Source organism: Rhopalosiphum maidis, chromosome 1, assembly GCF_003676215.2.
Source record: "Rhopalosiphum maidis isolate BTI-1 chromosome 1, ASM367621v3, whole genome shotgun sequence".
In the NCBI taxonomy this organism is placed as follows: domain Eukaryota; kingdom Metazoa; phylum Arthropoda; class Insecta; order Hemiptera; family Aphididae; genus Rhopalosiphum; species Rhopalosiphum maidis.
The window spans coordinates 73,526,584-73,553,670 of NC_040877.1; the positions used below are offsets into that span (position 1 = coordinate 73,526,584).

At 24.5% G+C, this 27,087-nt stretch overlaps 1 protein-coding gene across 3 annotated transcripts in view; it reads right to left on the reverse strand.

Annotated features, from left to right (window-relative positions):
* The window catches only part of LOC113547851 (carbonic anhydrase-related protein 10), a 103,297-nt gene that overhangs the window by 31,785 nt on the left and 44,425 nt on the right, over positions 1–27,087 (reverse strand). For all 3 annotated transcript variants that reach the window (XM_026948385.1, XM_026948384.1, XM_026948387.1), the window contains exons 4-7: positions 26,012–26,148; positions 25,167–25,358; positions 9,350–9,445; positions 9,214–9,280 (exon numbers count right to left, since the gene is read on the reverse strand). In XM_026948385.1, the coding sequence (XP_026804186.1) occupies positions 9,214–9,280; positions 9,350–9,445; positions 25,167–25,358; positions 26,012–26,148 (492 nt within the window). The remainder of the gene's footprint in view (positions 1–9,213; positions 9,281–9,349; positions 9,446–25,166; positions 25,359–26,011; positions 26,149–27,087) is intronic.

Sequence of the window (27,087 nt, forward strand, 5' to 3'; positions counted from 1 at the left end):
ATATACCTATAATCATATGTTCCGAATAGAGTAAAGTACGACTAAAGCTTAAAATCACATTTTATTTTTATGTAATAATATAATATGTATTTTATATTTTATATTACAATGAAATCCTATGGTTTGAAACATCTTAAAAATTTGTATACATTATTAAGTGGTGTTCATCACTGTAGATGAATGAGAAGCTTTTTTTAAAATACTAAATGCATTAGAAAAACAATTTATTAATTATTTTAATGCCATGAATAATTTCCATTAACATCTCGCGAAACGATGTAAAACACCCCATCTGCATTAATTACATATTATATAAAACACCTTTTAATCTGACAAAAATATATTCATGTGGTAATTTTCATGTTTTACAGTTTAAAATTATAAAAAATAAGTATGGATATCTATGAAAACCCACTTGGGTATACTAAGTGTACGCATTTTAATTCAATTTTCCAATTTTTTCATATTTATGTTTGATACTAACATTGATATATTTTTTTGACATCTCGTATTTGAACATTATTAATATTTTTTGTCTGTTTTAAATATGTTTCACAATCCATAAATTATCTTTTTTATAATAAGTGAGAATTATATATTGAATAGGAAGTTATTTATGCTTGCATGAAGAATCCATCCATTATTTATTTTAACTATTATCAATATTAATATTATATTTTGTATTTTAATGATACAATTTATTTTTCTGATCGTACGGCGTTCTGGATAGGCATTTTAGCTACAACACATTTTAATTTTATAGTGTATTCAAATATTACTATTCATAATTTTGCAATCTATATTCATATTTACTTCATTGTATATAACAATACAATCGCATACAGCCAATTCAAGATATACAATGTTAAAAATTAAACAACAACTTTTTTAAACCCAATTTCAAATGCAAAATTCTATTACACACGCATAACAAACATATTATATTGGTAACATGTTTAATTGTAGAGTATATTCCAGTAATTTTATAAACAGTATTTATCATTATTCGCCATCGTCCAAGCTTTTTTTGTTGATTCTGAGAATATCCTGTGTAGTATGTATATGAGTAGATTACGGAAGTTGGATGTATTAAATAATATTTAAACACAGCTTGATTATAAGTCATAGTAACTTTTAATCGGAATGATGGTTATTATAAATATAAAATAAATACTTTTTTATGGTACCTTTATGACTAACCATATGAAATATTATACGAGAGAAAAAAATGTATTCATTTTCAACAAAGCCACTTGAACGGGTAATAAAACGAGCAAACCGATAGGCAAAACTTGCTTAAGGGTTTACAACAATGTAATAACTATATTATAATATAATATTATTATATTTTGTATGTATATTATTATTATTATCGTACGCACTCTAATATTATATTATTATTTTATTTGTAATGAAATGGCTATTAAAACGGGTATATAATTTTACTTAAAAAATAATCAAGAATATGTAGCCATAGTGTAACACAGAGTCGAGCATTATAATAATATATCATACAAAATAACAGAATGGTCGTCTCGCATCGAAAATATGCGATTGTTTTATGTTAGAAAATAAAATAAGTCATAATTTTAATGTATTATAATATAACAATAATTATTATACTACCTATATACGTATAGCGATATTATTATTATCATTACTATTAAACCGTCCAACATATACTATGGTGACGGTGCGGTAGTCCTCACCAAGATAATTATTACTATTGCACGCGAATAAATTGACGGACGCTTACGTTTTCGACACGGTAATTACACAACAATAACAGTACACAAAGAAGTCGCACGCGTAAACATTTACCAGTACGCGCATTATAGTAATAATATTGCACACGCACAAAACAATATGATGATATTGCATTATGCACTATGATGCGTATATACAGAGTGATTCAATCATCATATTTACATTTATTTTATTTATGTAATAATTCGCTTATTTGAATTTTTTTTGTGGTATTTAAATTTATATATTATATGCCATATTTTTAAATATTTTTAAAAAAAAAAACATGTTTTTATAAATTACCTCTTTTTTGCTGTAAATTAATATATAGAAAATTTTTTTCAGTATTTTTATTTTATAAACAAAATATCAATAAATTGTTTCCATGAATTACTAAAAAAAAAATATCTGTTCAAAAGCTCAACAACCATAACACTAAAACATCAGAAAAGTTTTTCTATTCTATATTAGATGTTGTGCGTATCTCGACATTTAGTAGATACCGCAATAGATGTGTTAAATTACAATTAATTGATAAATCATCTAAATCTTAGCCTATATTTCTAATGCTGTTTTCAAAAATATCTAAATTGCTATAAGCAATTATTTTTTTTTATTAGTAATATGGTATTAAAACATAAATATCGTAATTTTTATTCATCTTTCCTCCTCCCAAATACAAATTGTATCCAGTTTTTTTTCAAAAACCCACTTTTAAATGATAAATTTGAAATATTTTTACTGTCCCGGAAGATGATGATAGAAAAAAATCACATCATTGTAAAATCAATAAATTCATTACTTCACCCGTGATTTAAAAAACAAAGGTTCTCATTTTAAAAATGAAATTTTTATCATCATAGAACCCTGGAATAAAAATTGAAGTATTAAAAAAATATGCAATTTTAGTATTATTAGAAAATGTATAAAAAAAACAAATTATAATTGTTATTAATGTATATCTATTATCTATAGTTAAACTATGAAATGGAAATTAAAATGCTTGGTAAAACACACTGTAAGCTTTGTTGTATATACCAACGCCAATGGTTGTGTTTAATGACCATCGGGGATGAGCACTAAGCAGTTGTCGAAGCGATTAGATTTTTGAACGATAATTACATGGTATGATTATTATTGCAAAACATTCACGCGATCTAATCATTTCGCTCAAGATCACAACAATCCAACCAGGTTTTGACTTAAATGGTCTTAAATCTCATTAAAATCTATATAATATTTCTACTTTTATAATTTTAATGATCGTAAAACATCGTATTGTACATGGACAAGTTTGGACAACGGAAAAAGTGACCACCAAGATTATTTTTTAGTAAAAATTTTATTCGTTTTTATCCTAGTATTTGATTAAAATTTAATTAATATTCCAGTGAAATAAATATTAAATTTATCTGAAATGAAGTTATTACATGTAGGTATATTGCATATTATATATATACGAATATTTTTTAACACTGAGTTGAAAAAAAAACAAAATTTACTTGACAAAATTATCTTTTTCAGTATAAAATAAATATAAAATACCTACGCACTATCACCACCTTTCACATACAACACACTTCAATTTATTTTCACGTTATCGCGTTGTCCTTAATTAACGGCTTTTGACATTTTTTTCTAGTACTTGTATGAACATAAGCACGACATTTTAAAGTAACCATTTTCACCACATAAAAGTAAATTATAGGTACTATAAGAATAAAATACGTAAGTGTTAAACGCTAATTGTAATTTTAATTAACATAACTTAAGTTTTAAGAAAATATAAATTATTAACAATTATTTCTATGTTTGAAATTGTAATGTTTGTAGAAACAATCTGATTTATTATCGTAAATAATTAAAATAAAATGTTATTATTTATTTATAAATAACCATATTTAAGGAAAATGTAAACATCTAAAATATTATTGTAGCTACGTATATTGATTGTTCATATCACATACAACTTTCATTAGCCGATCAGCTTATTTATAACCACGTTACATTAAATAGTTTTTTAGAACTATTGTATTACAAAATATGACGTATAATAAACTTAAACATATCTATATGGTAAAATATAGTTTAGATAAGCAAGAATTCTTGTATTATTTTACTTATTTTAAATAGAAATTTTATTCATTTTTGATCTAGGTTTAATTTATACTTTTTATATTATTTACTATGAATTTTCATATAATAATAGTTAAAATATAATAAAAATACTGAATATTTTGATATTTATCTATGTATTATATAGATGTTATATCAAAGATTTTGGTGATTAACAACAATAATACAATTCTAACTACCTATATAAAATATCATAAAATATATGCGAATAACTTGAAAGACGTACCTTATATAGATTTTTCTTTTTAAATCAAGAATTTCTTGTATACGCTTTAAAGACGACATGTATAAATGAATATTGTGTACACTTATATGTGATTACGTAATACGCACACGTACTTTCAAACACATTTTTTTATATATACATTAAATATAATATATTATGTGCTTATAAATAATTCTTCGTTTAATGTCTACAGTATTTGATTTTTTATTAAACCTACTACCTATTACTAAAAACTAAAAAGTACAGTTTATTTACTTTAGCATAACAAAATTATATATTTGGTATATATCTAAATTTATTATAGAGTGATTGACCAAAAAATCTCATCCCCCTTTTTATTTTATATTATACTATAATAATACATTTATTTGAATTTTGATTTTTTGAATTTTTAATTATACCGTTAGAGACAATATTTTAAACAATTAAAGGCGTTGATTTTATTAATTATTTTCTTATAGCAATGCAAACTTATTTGTTTAATTGCTAACCTAACTATTTTATTGTTAAAGTATAAGACAACATTATTTGTGAAAATATTTATGTATAATATACATTGTATATAAATAAAAATTTTAAATGAATGGTTCTAAATTCTTAAATTTGTGTTAAGCATCATATTTAGCCTTTTTTAAAGATTTTAAAACAACTAATTAATATAAATATACTATTATCATCGAATATTTTGATAAACAAATAAAGTTCAATAATTCAAAAAGATCACTCGTTTGAATTTCAATTTGTATGCATAATTATTTTTAAAAAAATATATCAGCTTTACAATTTACAGGAAAAATGGGGTATTTATTTTTTAAAAAATAGTGTTTTTATCGAAATAGAATCCTCTCAAACGTCATAACATTTGAAGTATTTTAAAATATAATACTTGACTATTAAGAATACTTAAAAATAAAAATAAAAAAAATCACAATTTAAATAAATCCATTATTAAAGGAAAAAATAGGGGTGATAATGTATGAAAAATAATTCTATACATCGTGGCCATGTTTTTTATACAAATAAATGGCATAACATAGTATTGAACAATATATATTTTTAAACCTATAAGGCTATAACGGGTCAGTTATTATTATTATTCTAATTCAATAAATTTGGTTAATTTCGAGTTCGAATCAACAACTCAAACGAGTTATCGTGCAGAGCGGAGCACACTTCACACAATACTATACTTGGGTCTACTATTTCATTACAGAGAATTAAACATCATTAATTTTATAAGGGCCTATGACATTTTAAAACGTCATCGCACTTATATTCGTAGCCGCCATTTCACATTCAAAATATAAATATGTCTTTATTTTTATAAATTCGGACATATTTTATGGAAATAAAACAAAAATAATAACAATAGCGTTACATAAATAGTGTTTATATTTTTTTTTTATACAGTACAATATTATTATTAATATTTGTGAGTTTATGGTCAGTTATTGAAACGTTCGTATAATATTATTACGTGCCTGAAATAATGGTTCTCTAGGTATTGCACGAGTACACTATATTATTTAAATTTAAACTTTGGATAAATATCTAAAACTACATTAATCGAGGACATCGGTATATCGGTATATTACATTATACACGGTATTATGTAGGTTGACATATTCAATTATTAATATAGAAATAAATTGCGTTCTGTCATGTTGACTATTATAATGTAAACAATAAATTGTCATTTGCTCATAAGGCATATAATATTATAATATATTTGTTCCAGACCTTTGATCCGGTATATTTTCGAACGGAGGAAGAGAGCGTTGTTTTCATCGTGCAATAAATATATTGTATTTAAATGGGGCCAAAACAGTATATTATGTGATATTGTATTTTTATTTAACAAGATTTCACGACAACGAATACCGTAATAGTTTCAATTCGAAAAAACAAATATTGATTATATTATATTGATCATATTAATAATAGTTAATAGAGTTGATACTATATAAAATTAGATCAAAACCGAAACACAAACATATTATAATATGCGTATAACTTCATATTCATATATTCATTTTAATATTATTTTATTTAATAAAACGTGATCTTGAAATAAATTGTATTTTTTACATAAAGTAATATTTTGGAGTATAACATCCTTTTAAGTGGTAAGCGTCAGTTTCGATCGTTTATTGACGATTATTTTAGGTTTTCCACACATAAAAAAAAAAAATGCACACAAACGTCGTATCCTACTAACGATTTAGAGAGGATTTCTACGCCTCACAAATATTAAAATTGCTCAAAAAACACTGTAAACTCATACAAAATTGCACCTTAAATAACTAGATACACAAACTTAAGTTTAGAACTAGAATTGCTTCCAATAAAGCAAGATAAATCTACACCGAATTGTAATTATGAAAAAATATATAATATATCACATATATACATACAGATTAATGTATCGGTGTAATCGGTTTTATGTATATTTTATACGTGATCTTTTACCGTATCAATATTTATACAATGGTACCCACTACCCACCTAGGATATCTTTCAGTTTTAATTATATTTTATCTAGTACGTTCCAAGTTCAATTATGCAAGTATGATATATAGAGAATAAAAAATAATTCGTTCTAATGACAATATTGCTCGTGTTTTTTTCTATTATGTCATTAAATTTTGGACAAAAGATATAAGTTGTTAGATAATTCATTGGATAGTGTCTTAGATAATTTTGAATTAATAAAACTTCTTAATGTTAAAATCAATTTACTCAATGTTACGAATAAATCGTTACCTAATATTTAAATATATATGTCTATATTCTTGTCTTAATGTATTCTTATATCAACTGTTAATAAAATAAGAAATGTATTATTAACTGTAATTGTTTTATAGTAAATTACTTACTGTAATTTATATTTTGTTTTATTTCATTGTGTAAATTTGAATTTATTTTACCGTAATAAAGGTTATTATAATTATTTTATGAATACATTCATTTATTTAAATTTCGTTGGAATACCATGGTCTAAAATGCTTATGAATTATTATCTTAAAATTGAAACAACTATAAGTACTCACTGTAAACAGCATGTTATATGATTTAAATAAAACATATCACTGTAACACCACGTACTTAAAACATAATTTTTCAATTTTGTAATTTAATTATTCAAGGTATAATATTTAGTACTTAACATAAACTAACACTACAATTTTTATATTTTTTTAATCATTTTTTTTAAGTTTACTGTTCAGAGAATTTAAATTAATCATATTTTTGTAGCTTTTTTTTAAATTCTAATAATTACATTAATAAAAAATTAAAAATCGATTGTAAAATTCAGTGAATCATTTTAAATGTATCAGGATAGTCCCTACATAATTTTATATCATGAGATAAAAACTGTATTGTTCAAACGATACAATTAAACACATAATAACGTAATGCACCGTGTCCACCTACTGTAGAGTGAAATCAAAACCATATTATTCAATTTATAACATTTATAATTTATTCTGAACATAAAATTAATTTTATTTTGCTTTTTCGACATAACAATTATTTATAAATCAATTTTTTTTACAAAAGACTAATAACAAAATACAATATAAATTATGCCTGTAAACTTAGTGTCTCTACTTATCTTTACAAATATTTACGATAAAATCAATACAACCAGTTACACAAATTCAAATCAAAATATTAAATACAACTATAGTTTTAACACAGGTAAGTATATACCTAATTATCATTGGAAATAAAAGTTCTCATAGTGAAACACAAGTTTCAGGTTGTCGAAAGTCTAAAACGCCAAATATTTCATTACGGCATACTGTAGTCAAAACGATTTTCTTAAATATATACCTCGACGAATTTTAACTTGTGTATTGTAAAATGTTTGGAATTCATGAAATAAATAAATATTTAAAACGAATTCGTTCATATATTTTCGTAAAAAAAAGAAGTTAAAGAAGAATGAATCAAGTTTAAAGAAACAAATTTGTTTTGTTAATATTTCTGAGAAATATTTTAAATATTGATTCATAATATTTTATAACAAAAAACTTTATTTTAATTGCACTGTTTTAAATAGGTTTTGTATTTTGCAATAATCCTATGAAATTAAAATTCATTTACTAAATAATAATGTTTTCAGACAATTGTATAAATTATACAACGCAGAAAAACACAGTAATGTTTGGAAAAACTAATTTGTTAGGTAACAAGTCATAAAATTGAATACGATACTGTACAGTGATTTCACATCTGTAGTATGATGATTCCTTCATAACTTATAACTCAATGTAAATTAAATATATTTGAGTTATATATAGTGCCTATTTATAGCATATTATTTATCGATTGTTTTATCTTCTCTGTTGAGATATTTTTTGTTATATTATAAACGGTAGTCGTCGAACAATATCACATTAAATAATTTTTTTACGCGTTACGTTTTACGCACTTTATACATAAATACTATGTTTATGTATACATAAATATACGTATATATGTGTGCCCATAGTAGTATTCAAGACAAAAACAAAGTTTTTAAATGACTTAGCACCGCACAGTTTGTTCTCATTGTTTTTCACACACATTACACGACAAAGCACGTTCACATTAATGCTGAAATCGTTAAGTGACTGTAAAGTGATTTTAGAGCTGTACTTAAAATTAAGGACGATATAATGCAGTATTTCTCTGTTTAACTCCTACAAAATCAGGTCGTATAAATGATTTTACTAAAATTATGAATAAGAAAAATTAATAAAGTAACAAAACGCGCCTAAAATGCCGATGTTTTAATTATAAATTAATGTTTATAAAATCACCCATAATATAATATAGTTATATACTATGTAGTATTTACCAACAATATTGACTTCAACAAACTCATATTTTCGGTGTTACAAAAGTACGACAATGTCACAAATATTATTGATATAAACATTAATAACAATTATCAAATGACAATAAGACGCTATGTTTTTTTAAATAGTTATAACATCTTCTGTTGCACTCGTTTTTAATTTATTATTGTTTTATGATTCTACGATATTTAACGAATTTTTTTTTAATTTTTCAAGTCAGTTACATAATTAATTTGCTGTTTGCTAATATTAACTTACCTTTGTATAACAGTTTACTGAACTCATTGGTGACCATTTGAAATTCTGAATTCGTTGTTTGTCCAATCTATAAGGTTAAAAATATAATTAAGAAGACGTACGTTTATAAAGTAACAGGACATATTTTATAACTCACTTGGACCATAAGTGATACACCCACAATACCTTGAGATTTCATTTGGGCTTCGGACATGTTTGAATAAAGATCAGTATTGTAACCATAAAGTTGAATCTAAAAATAAAAACGATTTTTACTTCTTAGTTATAACAACAATAATATAGTTAAACAAATAGTTAACGGCTTTAACTATTGTACATAAAACTTGAAACTAAACGGTTCACGCAAGAGTATAATTTGTGTAAATTTAGTAAAATGTAATAAAATACATTGAAATATTCTTAAAACTTCAATTGTATTGTTTTTAACAGACGTAAAATCAATCAAAAAGATAAAAGAAAATATGCCCACGAGAAATATTTTAATGGTCCTCTAAAGAAATATCTAGTAAATACTACCAAATTCCGTTTATTCTTATAACTTTTTTTTTTTTTTGTTAATCGTGAAATAAAAATATTATTTTCACCAAACTCACGGTAATAGGGATAATATTTTCAGTGGGAGCAACGATATGGAAAATAAATAAGCTATCGTTAATACTCCGTATAAAATGACAAATACTAAGTTAACATATATTATATAATATATAGTTATCATATTTGTAAGTATATATAATATATATGTATATTACGATATGCAGATCACGTATAGCGATCTCAGCATCTCACTCGTCCGTATTTTAAATGAAATTTGTGATTTTGTCTACTTTCGTACGGATAAACCTGAGTATAATTGAAAACGAAAACAATTAAATAAGGATTACTGAATTTTAATACTTCAATATAACAGTATTAATAAATATTATAATATATTATTAATAATATACGCGTATTATTTAGATGATACCAATAATTAGCAATTATTAATTACTATTTACTTATAATATTGTGTTATTATTTATAACACAATTTTTACAGTTAATGTTTTATTAAATTATAAATTTATAAAAAAGAAAAAGAAGTAACTGTAAACAGTATTGTATACATTAGGTAATTGTTATAATAATAATAACTCCTTTAAACTATTTATTAAAATCCTTTTAAGTATAATACGAATTTTATGAAAAATAACATTAGAATAGCTTATAGGTTATATTATAATTGAGTTCATATACATTATACTCGATTACCAGAGGCATTTTTAGAAAGTTATAGTTATTTTATTATTTATCATATTTTCTATTGTTCGGTTTCTTAAAAACGATTTACTTGTAACACCGTTATGGTTTCTTAAATTATAATGATTCAGGAAATTATTTTTTTTAAATTGCATTTTATTGGTCGCAATTCGTTTAAAATTGTTTTATAATCACTATAATATTTTATGAGGACAGCAAACAGAGTTGTGGGTACATATTATTTTCTCAGAGTAAATCGATATTGTTATATGTCACAATGTTCAAATAGTATTTTTTTTTTTTTTTTTTGTTACTAAACTGTCGTTTGTATTTCGAATCTATTTTAAATTCAAGAGGACTAAACAATGATTCAGAGGAATTTGCATAGTCATATAAATCTAGTGAATACGTATTTTTTGTAATACTAAATTGTTTATTATTTAATGCCATTCTTGGACTATTTCTATGGCCATTTGTATATTTTTATACAAAAAACATACAATTACAAATACTTCTCAAAAATGTAATCCAAATAGACAGTTAAAGTGCAAATAAAAATTTATATAGATAATAAATCAATAACAGATTAAAAAAGAGATAATTATTTCATTCTTTTAAATTTTAAAGTTAACAACTAAGTAAAAGTTGAAAAATCATGTTTCACAATGTCTGATTTTTTTGGATACTCTAAATAAATGTGAATACACTTGGCTTTAAGTTTATGGTTGCATAAGGTTTTTTTTCGGAAATTGTGTTTAACGTTGACTGAGAGAACACATGTACTCAAAGGGCACTATTATAGCACCATTAGGTTCAATGGCTGTCAAAGAATAACTGAGAATGTCCACCCGACTGGAAAAGGTTAGATACCTTTTTTCATTGCTTCCATTAAATTCGTATTTTTAAAAGTCTTACTTCCCAAAACGTTTTTAGACACTAAAATACTTGCAAAAACTACACCATTTTAGACGATAGTCGAAAAGAACTATTAACATTAATTTTAATTGTTCACGATTAATACGATTTATATATGAATAGCATTCGTGGACTCTAAATAAATTACTTATCTATCAGGTGAAAAAAAAATGTTAACAAAATACTTAAATTTATATAGAACATTAAACATCATAAACCGAACAAAAATTGTGCGAAAAATATTTTGTTTACACCCTAGATGAATCAATAGACAATCGAATACAAAGAAACATATAGAATAAATATCTATCTAAATATGTGAATAAATAATATAAAATATTGTCTCAGGCATTTCTTTCGAAAGTCAAATATGTAGCGTCTACATCATCGATACAATATAACTATATTAGTGTTGGTTACAAGTGTTACAACCGGTGGACATATACACATAATCGTCACAAAAAGCAATTAACGATTTAAATACCATTGTACACGAAATTTTCTTAAATTATCTAGCTGAACATAATATAATGTCACTAGTCACGAAAGTATTACCTACCTTATAACAATTCTAAGTGGTAAACAAAATATATTCATTCCTAAAACTATACGAGATACGTAATATACCTACTTAGTACCTACTATTTTACTTACTGTGTTTATTATAATGATGTATATTTATATTATATAGGTATACTGTAAAAAGGCCAAAATAAGACTAAATTAAATACCACGCATAGAAAATAAAAATAAATCATATGATCGTTCTATAACAGTTAGTGAACTCAAAATCTAATAACATATTTTATTCGCTGCTTATACATCTGAAATAGCCAACTTTGTTGTACTGGTATCTTATAAGCTATCATATGTCTTTCTTCCGGAATTTTACTCGGAAGTTGGCTATCAGCAACCATTCGCGTCAGCTATCATCAATCCAATCACTATAATATAATATATTTATATACAGCTGGTGGACACAGAAACACACACTCACATACACTCTTGAGGTAACGGAAGAGGAAAAGAATCAACTCTCTGCTTCAGCCTATATCATCGGTTGTGCCATCCACCCGTCTGTCATTCGCGTCTCGACTATGTCGGCCTTTTGCGGCTTTTTTCATCTCTGCTACGCCGCACTACAATCCATTCGTCTAACGCCCGAGTGCCTATTTCAGTCGTACTTACACACACACAGAAGCCAGCACGTATATTCCTTGGGGGGATTATTTTCTTAAAAAGCATTCGATTCGCCTCTGTGGGGGTTTTACACACGACAAGCAGCGGCAACGGTGCTCATCTCCATTTCGAGATTGAAATCGAAACCCAGCGGATTATGGCCTTTTGACAGCATGGTAAACGTTTGCATGCGGATTCTTTCTAGGTAGAATTTTTGAGAGACGATACTCCACCACCCCTGTGCGAGAGGAGAGATGAGCGCGTTTTGGAATGGCAATGTTTTGACGCGGGTGGTGGAGGACGAAAGCGAAAAGATAAACACACTACACTGTATATAACATTATGAATAGCAACAACGATCGTGCTAGTTAAATAGACGTTTTCTGTGATATACATATCATAATATTATATAAAGTATAAACAGGTGGTCTTACAACGAGTACCATAATTAAAATAAACATATATGGTTAAGTGGTGCAAAATTAAAAATTTATGAAAATGTATTTTATGTGCTATACCTTTACTGTAGAAAGTTTTCATACAATGGATATCACCATATGGATAAAGATAATTATAAACTATTTATATTAGTAATACTCAAAATAAGGTATACTGTACTATTATTCTATTATTCTATCTTTATTTGTCGTTGCCATTTAGGTATGTAAGTATGTTTCATGTATTTAGTAGCCAGTATAAACCTGATAATATCTGCTACTGAGTGTCGATGTATTAATAGACACATCATAACGCAAATATTTAAATAATTATACATACATTGAAACCACATAATATTATATGGGGAGTTGGGTGTACACTAACAATAATATAATATCATGTTAAATTATGTTATTTTTACTGAAATCACTAAACTACGACTAGTATATTTGTAAAATAAATAATTTTTCATTCCAAAATTATTAAAATGTTAAATATTGTAATCCAACAGCTAGTTACATGTATTTTTTTAAACATAATAAAAAACATTGTACTACTCAACGGTATAACATTTTTCTCACACTGATATGGATTAAAGTGTCTGTAAATAGTATTATAAATTATACATTATAAAAAAATATCCCTATTTTATTTTATTCCCTTACTTTTTATCTTATTTTTTTATTTTTTTCACATTTTTATTTTGGTATATTATAAAAAAAAAACTTAACATTTTTTATCTGATACACATACAAATTACTAGTAATATTTTGCTTAATTATCTATAAATATTTTGTACTATTATTTTTTTTGCTACTAGTTAAATAATTTAAATTTATAAGAAAATTTTTGGAAAAATAGTAGAATACAATAAGTTATAATATTTTATATTAATATCCTATATGTTATGGTAATATGAAAATAGGTAGATAAATAATAATGATTTATAACAAATCATTAAGTTTTTCCTTTATAAATAACAACAATAATAATAATAGTAAAAAAAAAACCAATCATAAAACATACTTATATATATATTTATTTATTTTGGTCTAAACTATATAGTTCATTGAATATTACACGATTAGGCACTTTAACCCAACACATAAAAAAAAAATCAATAATGCTCATTGAAATAGTATTAGATTTACGACTAGACACTAATTACTAACACATATATATATAAATATAAATGTTATCATAGGTTTTCAACATTATTATTTTTCTTTATATTCTGTTATGATCTGAATATCTGGTATAGGTTTGAATATTTATAAATTATGCAATGCCTGTGCTTATATAAAAACGTTGTTCATTAGCTTATATAATATATTATTTATATTTTAGAAATAACTGTCACCGATACTATCAAACGTATTTCACCACTATAGTATATGTTTATTAAAATAATAAATTATTACGAAAGTTCAGGGTTTGTCTGTATCGAAATGTCGCATAATGGATTGCGTTCGAAACAGAATGATAATATATTATAAAAACAAAACATTGCGATCAAACAGGTAGGTATAAAATACAAACATTATGATACGTATAAGTATAGCAAGCTAGCAAGTAAATGATGTGCATTTTATAATACTAGTATGAAATAATATATTAATATTACATTTAATGGCGTAGACAGGATTTTCAGTGGAAGGCACATAGTCTTATGTATAGATAGTTAAATTATAATAAATTAAAAATTATTACTTTATCTTGTAATATAAAATATTTTATATTATAATACAAACAATTAAATAAACATAATTAATTATGTTCGTATTTTAACAGATTAGTTGAAAGTCTAAGACCTAAAGTAAAGTACTTTGACAGTTTTTTGAATTAAATGTAGCTCAAATGTTGCTTGTACAGGATATTTTAATAAAAAATATAAAATGCATTAAATAGTTCTTTTTCTACTGATATTTGCTATTGGCAAACTATTTATTTTTTTTACACGGTAAAACTAAAAATTGTTTCAAACGTTTCGAAGAAGGAAATTTTCCCACAAAAGTAGATTATGTAACAGGGAACTTAATGAACAACTATAATAGTATTTTATATTAGGCCGTGAACTTGGTCAATGAATTAGTGACTATGGCTGATCAAGAATTTTAGAGAGTATTGGTTTCCCATTAATATCTTAACTCTGTGTGTGGATATAATATAACTTTATTATAAGATCTTTGTTGTAATTTATTTTTGCAGCCTTTAAAATTGTTATGTCAACATACAGAATTAGATTTGAGGGAATAATTCTTTAAGTACTACAATATTTCAAAGTGCTTTACTAAAACAAGTATTAATGATCCACCAATGAAATAATAAAATCAAAAAAAAAAATATCGAATTTTTATAATATAGTATATATTAAGTTTTATATATTATAATTTTTTTTTTACATAACGATTGCATTTTTACTTAAACATTTATTTTTTTTTCTTCATTTTTACTTACAATTGTCTAATATTTATTTGATTTGGTGACTTACATTTTTGCCTAAACTTTATACTGCATCCTTAATTGCCACTATGTCTTGTGTTGCTTTTCAAATTAAAACAAACTACTAATACTGTTTAAAAAACCTTGCTTATTATGGAAAGAGGTAGCATTTTCTTATTAGAAATTTTAGTTACATCATTGTAGATTGTGTACACAGATCTAAAAAGTACCTTTCCCAAAATATAGAATTATAATTCTTCTTAAAAACTCTACAATATAAAAAAACCACTGAAGAAATTCAGTTACTGACTTACTGTTCATCAAACATAAATTTAAAAAGTTAAATCGTGATTCGTAAGACCTAAGATACCAAAATGAAATTTTAAAATGTTATGCAAACAAAGTTATTAGTGGTTTATATTTTTATTTAAAAGTTTGTCCGTTCAATTATTTTAATTTTTGTCAATCAAACCAATAATATATTATACAATAAGATGTCGATTTTACCTAGGTATCTTTGGCTTTTTAATTTTAATAATTAATATTAACGCATTTTATGTTATATTAGTTGTATTTTTAAGTTGTGCAATCCAAGTTAATAACCATAATATTAATAATGAAAATCCACAATTTCGAAAATATTAAATAGACATTTTTTAAACGAAATATAAAACATTTACAATCAAAGAGTATAGTTAAATCTTCAAAACACTACCTAAATGTTTTGACTAGAAATCAAAATTACTGAAAAACGTTTGATTAAGAACGAAATTTTGTATATTTTGTTATATTGCAATTACATTTATATGAATATAATAATATATATTATTATATTATAAACTATTCTGGGTATTAGCTAATTAAAACGAAATATCTTTCTCGACCGAGGAGAAAAGCAAATATAATTATCTGGTAAATTATCAAGTTTACGACCCTAACCATTATCCTAACAATCTTCACTGTATTCTCAGTGTACCCTAAACTGCAGCACATCGACCTATAATTGTAATCATTATCTAATACCACTATAATCCCGCTATAAACTTAACGGGTATTTTAAACTCAATGTAAATACTATATATAAGAACGATTTCCTTAGTTAATTACGTAGCAAATATAATAGGTAGGTATTATAATAACGTGTTAATATATAGGACATACTCAACGTCTTGAAATGTATTATTTTATATGGTTAGGTATTTATTAAAAAAAATTGTATTAAATATATCAATAAATAAATAAAATAAAAATAATATATAAAGCTGCAAACAGTAGTATCGTAATAAATCGTAAACCTTATCTTAAATAATGATAACAATAAGACCAATGATTTTAACTCGTTCAAATGAAGTTTTAATAACCATAATATTATTATTATTTATATTATTTTTGTTACTGCATTAATTCGTTGGCTGGCGAAATGTGTAGGCAATATTGTTACAACTGCGTGTACGTGGAATTTAAACGGTATTCAACGTTGTCTTCTATTTTAATTCAAAAAAACTTATTTTCTTTACAACATAACGTGTGCAGCTATTTTTCAATAGCAACAACGATGATTACAAAAATTAACGGATTTAAAAAGTGGAGCAACTATAATAGGTCCTATAGATTTATGGAGCTTTTTTATAATATTATTAGAAACGCTATAAAATAAAGTAAAGTTGTAAAGTTAATTGTGTTATAAATATTATTACTTTGAATCATTTAACTAAAAACTGTTTATTAAGTAACAATTATTATTTATTTTACTAAACACTTGTAAAGTTGAAACTCATGATTGCTGAAATAAATTTCAATTTTGATAAATCGATTTTAAATAAAATTAATGCCACGTTATTGTATTTTATATAACGTTGGTATTTTCTTTAAATTTCCGATCAAGTAAGAAAAGAGTCGAAATATTTATCACTAAATGAAGTATTTTAGAATTTAAAATTATAAATTTATAATAAAACTATATTTGACTTTTATTGTATTAGAAGTATTTGTATCTATTAAAAACAAATATATCTATTATTGATACGTACCAAGTCTCATCAGATATAAGATTGTTGGCCACGTAATATAAATTATAATGGTGTGGTGAACTTTATGGCAAGGAAAATATAGGTATAATAAAATAGTATGTGTATATAATAAAAAGACAAATATTGGCGTATGTGGTAATAGTAAATGATATTTTAAATAGTAACGGTTGATAACACGGTAGTGATACTTAAAATACCACTGTTAGTACCCACTTATCATATAACAAATGATGACAATAATAATAACATAGAGCAATAATATAGAATATATAAAAATGCGTAAAGCCGACTCACATAACCTATTTGCAGTATGCCTGGGTGGAGATGATGAAGATGGTGATGAATTTGACGAAGATGCCGATGGGTTTGATCAGTAATGTGGCAGGTGGTAACACAACGGGAACAAACAGTATATATATAATATATAAAATAATACCGAATTAGGTGCTCATATGCGTATGGTGGCGCGAGCGTAAGAGTACGAACTATATTAGCGTAATGTCACTAAATTGCGTGAAGTAACGCGAGCAACATTTTGCATTCCATACCGTGTGCGTAACGTTGACTGCGGCCGCGATAGTACAAAGATAGCTCGGTGGGTCCGTTGTTACCGCGACCTTTGGACAACCGCGTTAGCTTATATAATACGTATGCACGTATTTATTTTAGAATTAGTACCTGATGTTGATCATTTAACGTTGAATTTATAATTTATTTTTTTGTGTATTTAAATTTTACCTTTAATTACATAAAAGTATATCATAAATTAAAATACAGTAATTAATGAATGATATTATCTTAGAAAAAAAACGTATTATAAAAATATGTAATTTATATTATCTCACTAATTTCCACTACGTAATTTTTTAAATTAATATACAATTATTTTTAACGGAGTTTAAAATATTTTAATTATTTCGATAACATCACACATTTTCGACCAGTCAAGATAAATCTGTCATTGGAGCATCGTTAACATTTAGTCCCTCAAAAAGGTGTGATTTTACATTCAATTTATATTTGTATTTAAATCGCATTAAAATGAGTTTTCACCGAAGTTGATTTATTGCTAATGGCATTTTTTTCTTATTATTATTTTATACGCATTCTGTTTACTTTAATGGTTCTTGGATGCACACCATCGTCATTCTTTATCGCCTCCATTTTTAATGGTAATAGAAGAAGTCAATTTAACTGGTCTATAAAAATATATATATATAAGAAGAAGGAGAAACGAAGGGTAACCCGATTAGAAGTTTACGAAGTGCTGATAAGCCAGTGCTGACAGTGATAAAGTGGTTTCGAGTGATTTATCAAGGATCCGAATTAATTAACGTATAAAGCTCTATCGATTAGCATCGTCAACGACAAAAAGACCCAAGACGGTTGTGTAATCTATACATACCTGGAAATTATTTTAAATTTATTTTAGACGTTTTTATTAACAATGCTATCTTGAACTTGTAATGCTATAAAAATAAAGGAAGACTCGATGAATATTAGGCATAATATTTTTCAGTCTAGACAATCAAAATAAATGAATGTTTGTTTAGGTGAGTCGTTAAGTATAGTAGTTTGATGAGAAAATTGTTTTATCAAGAAATTAGAAGTACAAAAAATATCAGTTTAGTTATAATTAAATAGAAATTAGATATAAATGTATATCAACTTATACACTAAGTTTGTTATACTAATGTATAACAATATTATACATACATATTGGGCTTCGATCTACTACGAGATAGTGATTTAGGTATTATGTTTATTTTAAATTTTAAAGCAACTCAAAAGATTTACTCTGAGTAGAAGTTGATTTATTAAACGTATACCTAATATTTATATTTGTTTCAATTTCAATAATACCTATAATTACTAAATGTATTAACCAATGATAAAATATTTTTGATTATACAATAGTGAATAATTTTTGCGTATATTCAATATACCATTGCAATCCAGAAACTATATGAATATAAATCACAGTTTAACTCCATATATATAGACTATATTTTCTTTTTGCTGTTTTTTTTTTTTTTTAAAAGATATTTGTAATATAAACATAAACATATTTTATTTTCCATAAATTTAATTTTTATTTTAATGATTGGTTGATAAAAATTGGTTGATATAATTTAAAAAAATAGAATTGCAAACCACAAACCATATTTATTAAAAGTTTGGTATTGAAAAAATTATACACGATCCAATTTACATTGTCAAATATTCAATAATATTAAGTGTCCAACATTTATTTTTTAAAAGAACACTAAGTGTATTACTTTTCATATTATATTACTTGCAAAATAGACGTCTCATTGAATAAAAATTGACATCATATTTTAATACATTGTATCTCGTTCAGATATAAAAATATATTTATTTTTGTATTTTCTTTGTTACTACTAGACTGGGCTGTTATATACCTTTTATAAACCCACCCCAAATAAATAACTTTCGTTATTGTGCGTGTAACCCAAAATAACTTGGACAGACGACTAACGACATTCATTTGCCAACTATGTACAAATAAAAGTACATTTATTTATGTAAAAGAAAAAAAACATAAAGGAAAAACTTGACATATTATATTTTTTAAACGCTTATGGTAGTATTATAAAAAAGAAAGCAATATCGTTATTTGTTTGCTGAATCAGATACAATGAAAATTATGCGTATACACACAGGTATTTGATATTAATAATTGCCATCGTTATGAGAAAATTGTTTTCCGTTTTGTCTGTAGTTGTCTGCTTGGTGATAATGATAACTAACAATGCCGTATTCAATGAAACAGACATACATTATTATAGTGACGATGGATTTATGCATAATGAGACGTCTGTTTGTCATTTTATATGCAATTGTTCCGTACTCTTTGTACCATAAAAATAATTCTTACACTGTATTTATGTGGTCTATTGTCAAAAAATATTGTGGCTATTCTTTTAAAGTTGTATCTAAGTGTTCATAATATTATGCATTTAATTTTATTATACAATAGTTTAGAATATCAGTTAGATATACGTTGATTAGCGGAGCTAGAAAATAAAAAAATATCATTTCTTACATATTGAAGATTGGTACATTTCCCTACTTCATATTTTTTCCCAAAGAGTTGAAACTGTACTTACAATAATATATACGTATACGAATATTTACTATGATATATTTTAAGAAAATATAAAATTTAATGATATCTATAATCTTCATAATTTATATTTATATAAGCAAACACGCATATATATATATATATACAATACATTCAAATAATAATTGATATACCATTGAAACATAAATCGTACATTATAAACAAACTAACAATAGATACCTGCAATTATTAACTATTACAAATACCTCGTACTATGCTTTTCTACATTTGTATATCATAGTTGAATGTTTATAAAAGTAAGAGTTATTCACTTATATTTAGTAAATAGTAATTATATGCAACAAGATAATGGCAGGGTTTTAATTTATTGAATATTTAATAACATAATATTGTTAAAGAAACAAAGAAAAATAATTGTGGTATGTACTTGCGTACTAAAACACATAACTATATATAGCTATACAATGATTATTAAAACATATTTTTTTACGTTGCAATTGAAATAGTATGATTAAACCTACCTGCAGCTTAAAACAAGTGATTTATTTAGTTTTACTGGGCATAACTTTTATATAAGTTTATATTTTTTTAATTTTGAGTTAAGTTCTTAAAATTATTATCATACAGTGATTGTGGTCACTATGTTTATCGACAACAATCATATAATAAAGATTTCAGAATTGGTTATCTATATCTTTAATGTTTAAATGTTCTTCTTTATTGATTATATTATATAATTATGGTGCCGTCTAAGGGAAGCTTGCTATTTATATCCAACACAAATTTACCTTTTTACTGTTTTTGATATTTATGCAACTATATTGTTTAAGATTTATTATTGAAAGACAACCGTTAAAATAATTACGACTTCATTAAAATACACGTCATGAAACCTTTTTAATCAATAACCATAATGTCTATACATATACAAGATATTAATGATAGACGGACGAATAAATTTAAAACTTCTGTAAATGCATTTATTTTATAAATAAAATATAAAAAATAATCACCCTTTAGTAAATAAATAAATAGAGTTTTTATATCAAATTTAATAATAACAATTACTTTAAGTTTAAGCGTATCATGATAAAGAACGCAGTTATCAGAAATAACTATATATTATAACTATTTTAAATAGTATTATCGTACTAAATACAGATAAATATATTTAAGCATATATTTTACCAATAAAACGTCTAAATAAATTATGATGATCTATCATCTATATTTTGTCATAAATTATGAAAAAAAAAAAAATAATATTTTCGAGTATCGATGTGTTTATTTTAAATAGTAATACAAATACTCAATAAAACATAGACATCATTATACTAAAGTACGAATATGAATTAAGTATACTAACTATATTAATGATGATATTCTTAATAAAACTTAACTTCAGAATAAATTCTCATAATAATATATCAATAAGATCGCTAAAATAAACACTTAATTTTGTTTTCAAAAGATATTCTCTTTTCGTTTTTTTTTAAAGAATTTATGTTTATTTATGTAATCGTTATAATACAAACTAATGATACGGTATATAATAAGGTACAATATTACGTAATGTGTAAAAAGTAGGTATATTAATCAATATGTTCACAATATTGTAAAAAATATAATAAATATAATTTCATTATATTGAATAAAAAAAGTAACAAGTTGGTTGTATTAAAAAGTAACTTATTATTAAAAAAAATATATATTAAAATATAACTACAACACTTAAAATATTATCGTAGAATAAACAGTAGTAAAAATGTATTATTAATAGATACCTATAGTGAAGTTAATTATATTTTAAGAACGAACAATTTAATGATGTTTACAATTATATTAAATTCGATTAATTTTTTTACAATATGTATATTATATTAATATATTATTATTATACACATATATATGGGGTGAAATAGCATATTATGTTAATTTTACCCAAACTCGTCATTATTTTAAAAATTGGTTTCCAAAATATGTTTTCTCGAGTAACTTTTATATTGTTCAGATTTTACGGCTTACGGAAGCAACACTCTACATGGTGGTAATGCGTTCATATAGAAATCGAATTTATACAAGTTCCGGCATGACTATTGGAAAATTATTCAAATGTAAGGGAATATTCGACGAAGGGAGAAATGCGTTTGAATGATTATGTACGTAAACATATCTAAACGTACATTTGACGAATTTCCGTACAAAACTACATTCAGGAAGTTAAAATCCAATAGCCAATTTATCATTACACCATTTCTGTATACATAGTCGTATTATTCATGTACTTGTGATTTTGAAATATTACAAAATTATAACTCAATAACTCCCTGGTTAGAATAAAATAGTCGTTTGGAAAACAACAGATCTACCTAAATTATTAGAATTTGTTATAAACGGGACAAATTAAACAAAACAATGATAATAATTAAAATCTAGAATGTGCCTAAAATGCGTGTTTGAGGTAAAATAAACGTTGTAATCCTTTTATATTGAAACATTACAAACTAAAAACATCACCACAACATGAATTATTTATACCACGGAAATCGAGTCTCAGGAAATTATTATCAAACTGATATGGATCAATAAATTGGTATAGAAAATAGAATACGTTTTATGTATGACTTCTAAATCAATAAATTTATCAAAAATTATGAAATATTATTGTTTGATTTGGTACATATTACATTATTTAGTGATGAGTTTTTTTGTAATTGTAACTTTTAATAAGCATCCGATGTAATACAATTTAAACGGAAAATTGTAGAAACCTATTTATACTATACTATATTTTTTTATCTAGACAAGTTTTATACCTAGAGTTAATAAATTATCAACACACGGTGTCCTTTTTTAATTATATATATATATGCACGTTCGTTATTTGAATTTTCTTTTACCCTTTTTTTTGTCGAGTAAAATAACTTTTTCACACTGAACAACTTTCATAAACTTTTGAAATTATACAGACTTTTATCGAAAGATACAAATTATCGTGTTCAACATTGGAGGTAATATTATAAAGAAAAAATAGTAGAACATTTTATTAATTTATTTTTTTTTTCGTTTAACCGATTAACTTTATATCGAAGCAATGCAAACTAAATTATTTTGTTTAAATAATAATAATTAATGTATTAGTTAATTCATTCAGTAGAAGATCTTATACATAAACCTAATATAATTCCTTGGATTCACCCATTTGAAATTGTCGTGATTCGAAAATAGACATTTCTAAAATAATTAAACAAATAAATAGATATACAGACTAGTTCACATTAATAAAACACAATATTGCTAATTGTCTCAAATCAAATTATCTTGAATATTTATTTAGAAAAAAACAATAATAATAAGAATAAGAATTATAAATAAACACACTGGTGACAAATGTATTAACTGTACTCAAAACTTGGAAGGCGGCTACTTATATATATAGCACATTTGGATTCTCAAAATATTATATTAAAGGACTAGATCCTGCATTTACAACTCGCCTACTGTCGAAGTGTCGACTAAACAAAGTGATTCCTATATATCAGTCGTGGCTAACATAAAATGTTTGTAGGTCTCACGAATAAATACAATGATACTAAGAGCCAAAACGTTTATAGATATATTTTATATAATTTAATATTTTTTTTTATAAATTCTTTTGGTAAAAATTTAAACTCATAATGATAATAGATACATTTTGATTTTATAAATAAAACGTGAACCATATCTGACAATAACGAAAGTTAAATGCGGCTCACAAGCTGAAAGTTGGCCACTATTGCTATAAATCATGTCTATATCTCAATAATACAATAACTTTAAGCAAAGAATAATTTTAAATAACGATTTTAAAACAATAAGAGTAATACATTTTTTTTAAAATCCTCTAACATCAAGAAAATTGTTTAAATCGTGTAGTGAAAGTAAACAAAAAAATGTATAAGTCGCATTAAGAACATGTATTAAATAATATTGTATTTTTATTGTCAATTCAAATAAATTATACCTACGTGAAAAATATATTTTTTTTTTTTTGTATAATTAAATTATTTCATTCTGATCATAAAATATATTATCCAATCAATCGAAAATAATAATACTAAGTACATGATAATTTTATTATTATTATTATATGTACGTTATAACTTATAATATTATAGCTGTTGTAGAACCTTTATATTATATTAAACCTTATCATATAAATATTTACATCAGATCCTTAAAATGGTACAATGAAAATAGTTTCAATCAAACCAACACATTTCAAAACCTATATACTAACAACATGTTTAAATACAAAATATATAAAAATATAATTAAATTAATTACATATTTTAAATGTACATCAGTGAAAATATTGATGTGCATATTATGTTTTGAGCAGTATATATTTTTTTAAATAATAGATATTTGGCGAAATATTGATCAATTTATACGTAACATTTTTGATAATTTAATAACATTTTACCTAAAGATAATTTTCCTCCATATATCAACGCAAAACTTAAATCAACTTTATATTTTACTTGTGATGTATAGTTACAATTAAGATTATGTTTTTTTACGCAAATGTTTATTCGAATAAAATAAAGTAACACAAATACTTACTTCAGCCGGAAATGAGTAACCCTGGATTTTATGTTCGGACCCGAGATTGTTATCAGTGCCAAAATGTATGTAGAATTCTTGGAATTGATAGCGATAAGTCAGAGGACCTTCGGTGATGTTCAAAACATATTTTGACTCTTTATCCACTCTAAATACCAAAGACTGTCCAGTGTTTTCGATTGTTCCACTAACCTTTTATGTTAAACAAATATATTATAGAGCGAATAACGAATGTAATTATTCAAATAAAATATAATCCAACAGCAACTATTTGATTAAATCTATCTTTCAAGAGAGTACAGTGTATACTGTATAGTGTATATACTTCTATATATTATGATTTTTGTGAATTTAATTTCGAAATATAATTCTTGTACTTATTTGTAGTCATATTATTTGTTTATAACGTATTGCTGTGTGTATGTGTGTCACACGGATAAGAAAAAGTGCCAAAGAGAACAAAATTAATATAGTCAGCCGAGTTATCAAGACGTTATATACGCTGACATATTGCTTTCCGTTTCAAAATCCATTTTTCATAAAAAAAAAATAATAATAATACTCTTATATCGTATACAACATGTAGCATATATCTATATGATTGTATAGTATATAATATAAATAAATGTATATAATATATATAAAATGTGTACTTCTTGAAAATCCTGATTCCAAACAGATTTTATTATTTTTCCGTCAATCCTTGCATAATATACAAGTATATATATATATATATTTATTTATTTAAAAAAAGAAGTCAGCTGAATACTATATTGCCATTAAATTGAGCACGATAGCTACAAAAACATGATAGTGGTATATTATATATATGCGTTTACTCTCACTTTGTCTTTATCGATGTGTAGGTTTTTCAAAAATGGATCGAACAGTAGTTTATCTGGATCAATGTCGATTGGAGATTGTCGTTTGCCAATCGAGCATAACTTCCACAATGGGTTTAAAACGCCCCAATATTTTGGCCCTGAAATAATACATTATTTATAAGTATTCACAGTCTGTGTTCAATATAAACGTGGTATTATACATATATAGTGACACCTTGTACAACTAAGGGTAGTCCACCTCAAAATTAATTATTTAACTATAGGATATCAGATTATGGTTTACCGTCACTTATAAATTCGCGGAATATTTATTATCTTGTTTCATAATTGTAATTGCACATTAGTATAGTAATACTATACTATAATAACTATTTTTTTTAATTATTTGGTAATATTTAAAAATATTTCTGTATATTAATATATATATTTTTTTAATTTTAATAAATCTTTCATGTTTTAAATATTTTGTGTTATGTTCAAGTAATCAAATATTTTTATAAAAACAAATACTATACCTATTTAAATTCAGTTCTACGTATGTAATTACAACCAAAAACTATTATATTACGTTGTTTCATAACTGTACTCGTATCTTAAAGATCATCAATATTTTTACAACTAAAACCTACAAGCACAATAAATAGTTGCTTAAATAACATTATTCTGCAAAATATTAGTATAGTATGGAATTTACTTTTAATATTTCAGGTAATTTATCAAAATAATAATAATATGAATAAAAATAATAAAGTAAGACTGATTGTTTTATTCAAAATTATTACAAAAAAATCACATTAATTTTCATAAAATAATTTATATATACTCTTAGAATATTGTATATTATATAGGTAAGTAAAATAAAAAAACCGCTATACGCGTCTCTTAACTTCCACCAAAAAACCCATTTCCGTGATAGTGAAACAAAAGCTTAATATAGTTATTTTGAAATTACACGTCAACATTAATTCACGTTTATTTATATTGTTCTCCTTTGTGTAAAGTCTAATATGACGAAATATGATCTACTGCTCATTAAAGCACACTGGTGATACTCTCAATATAATATTAAATAAGCA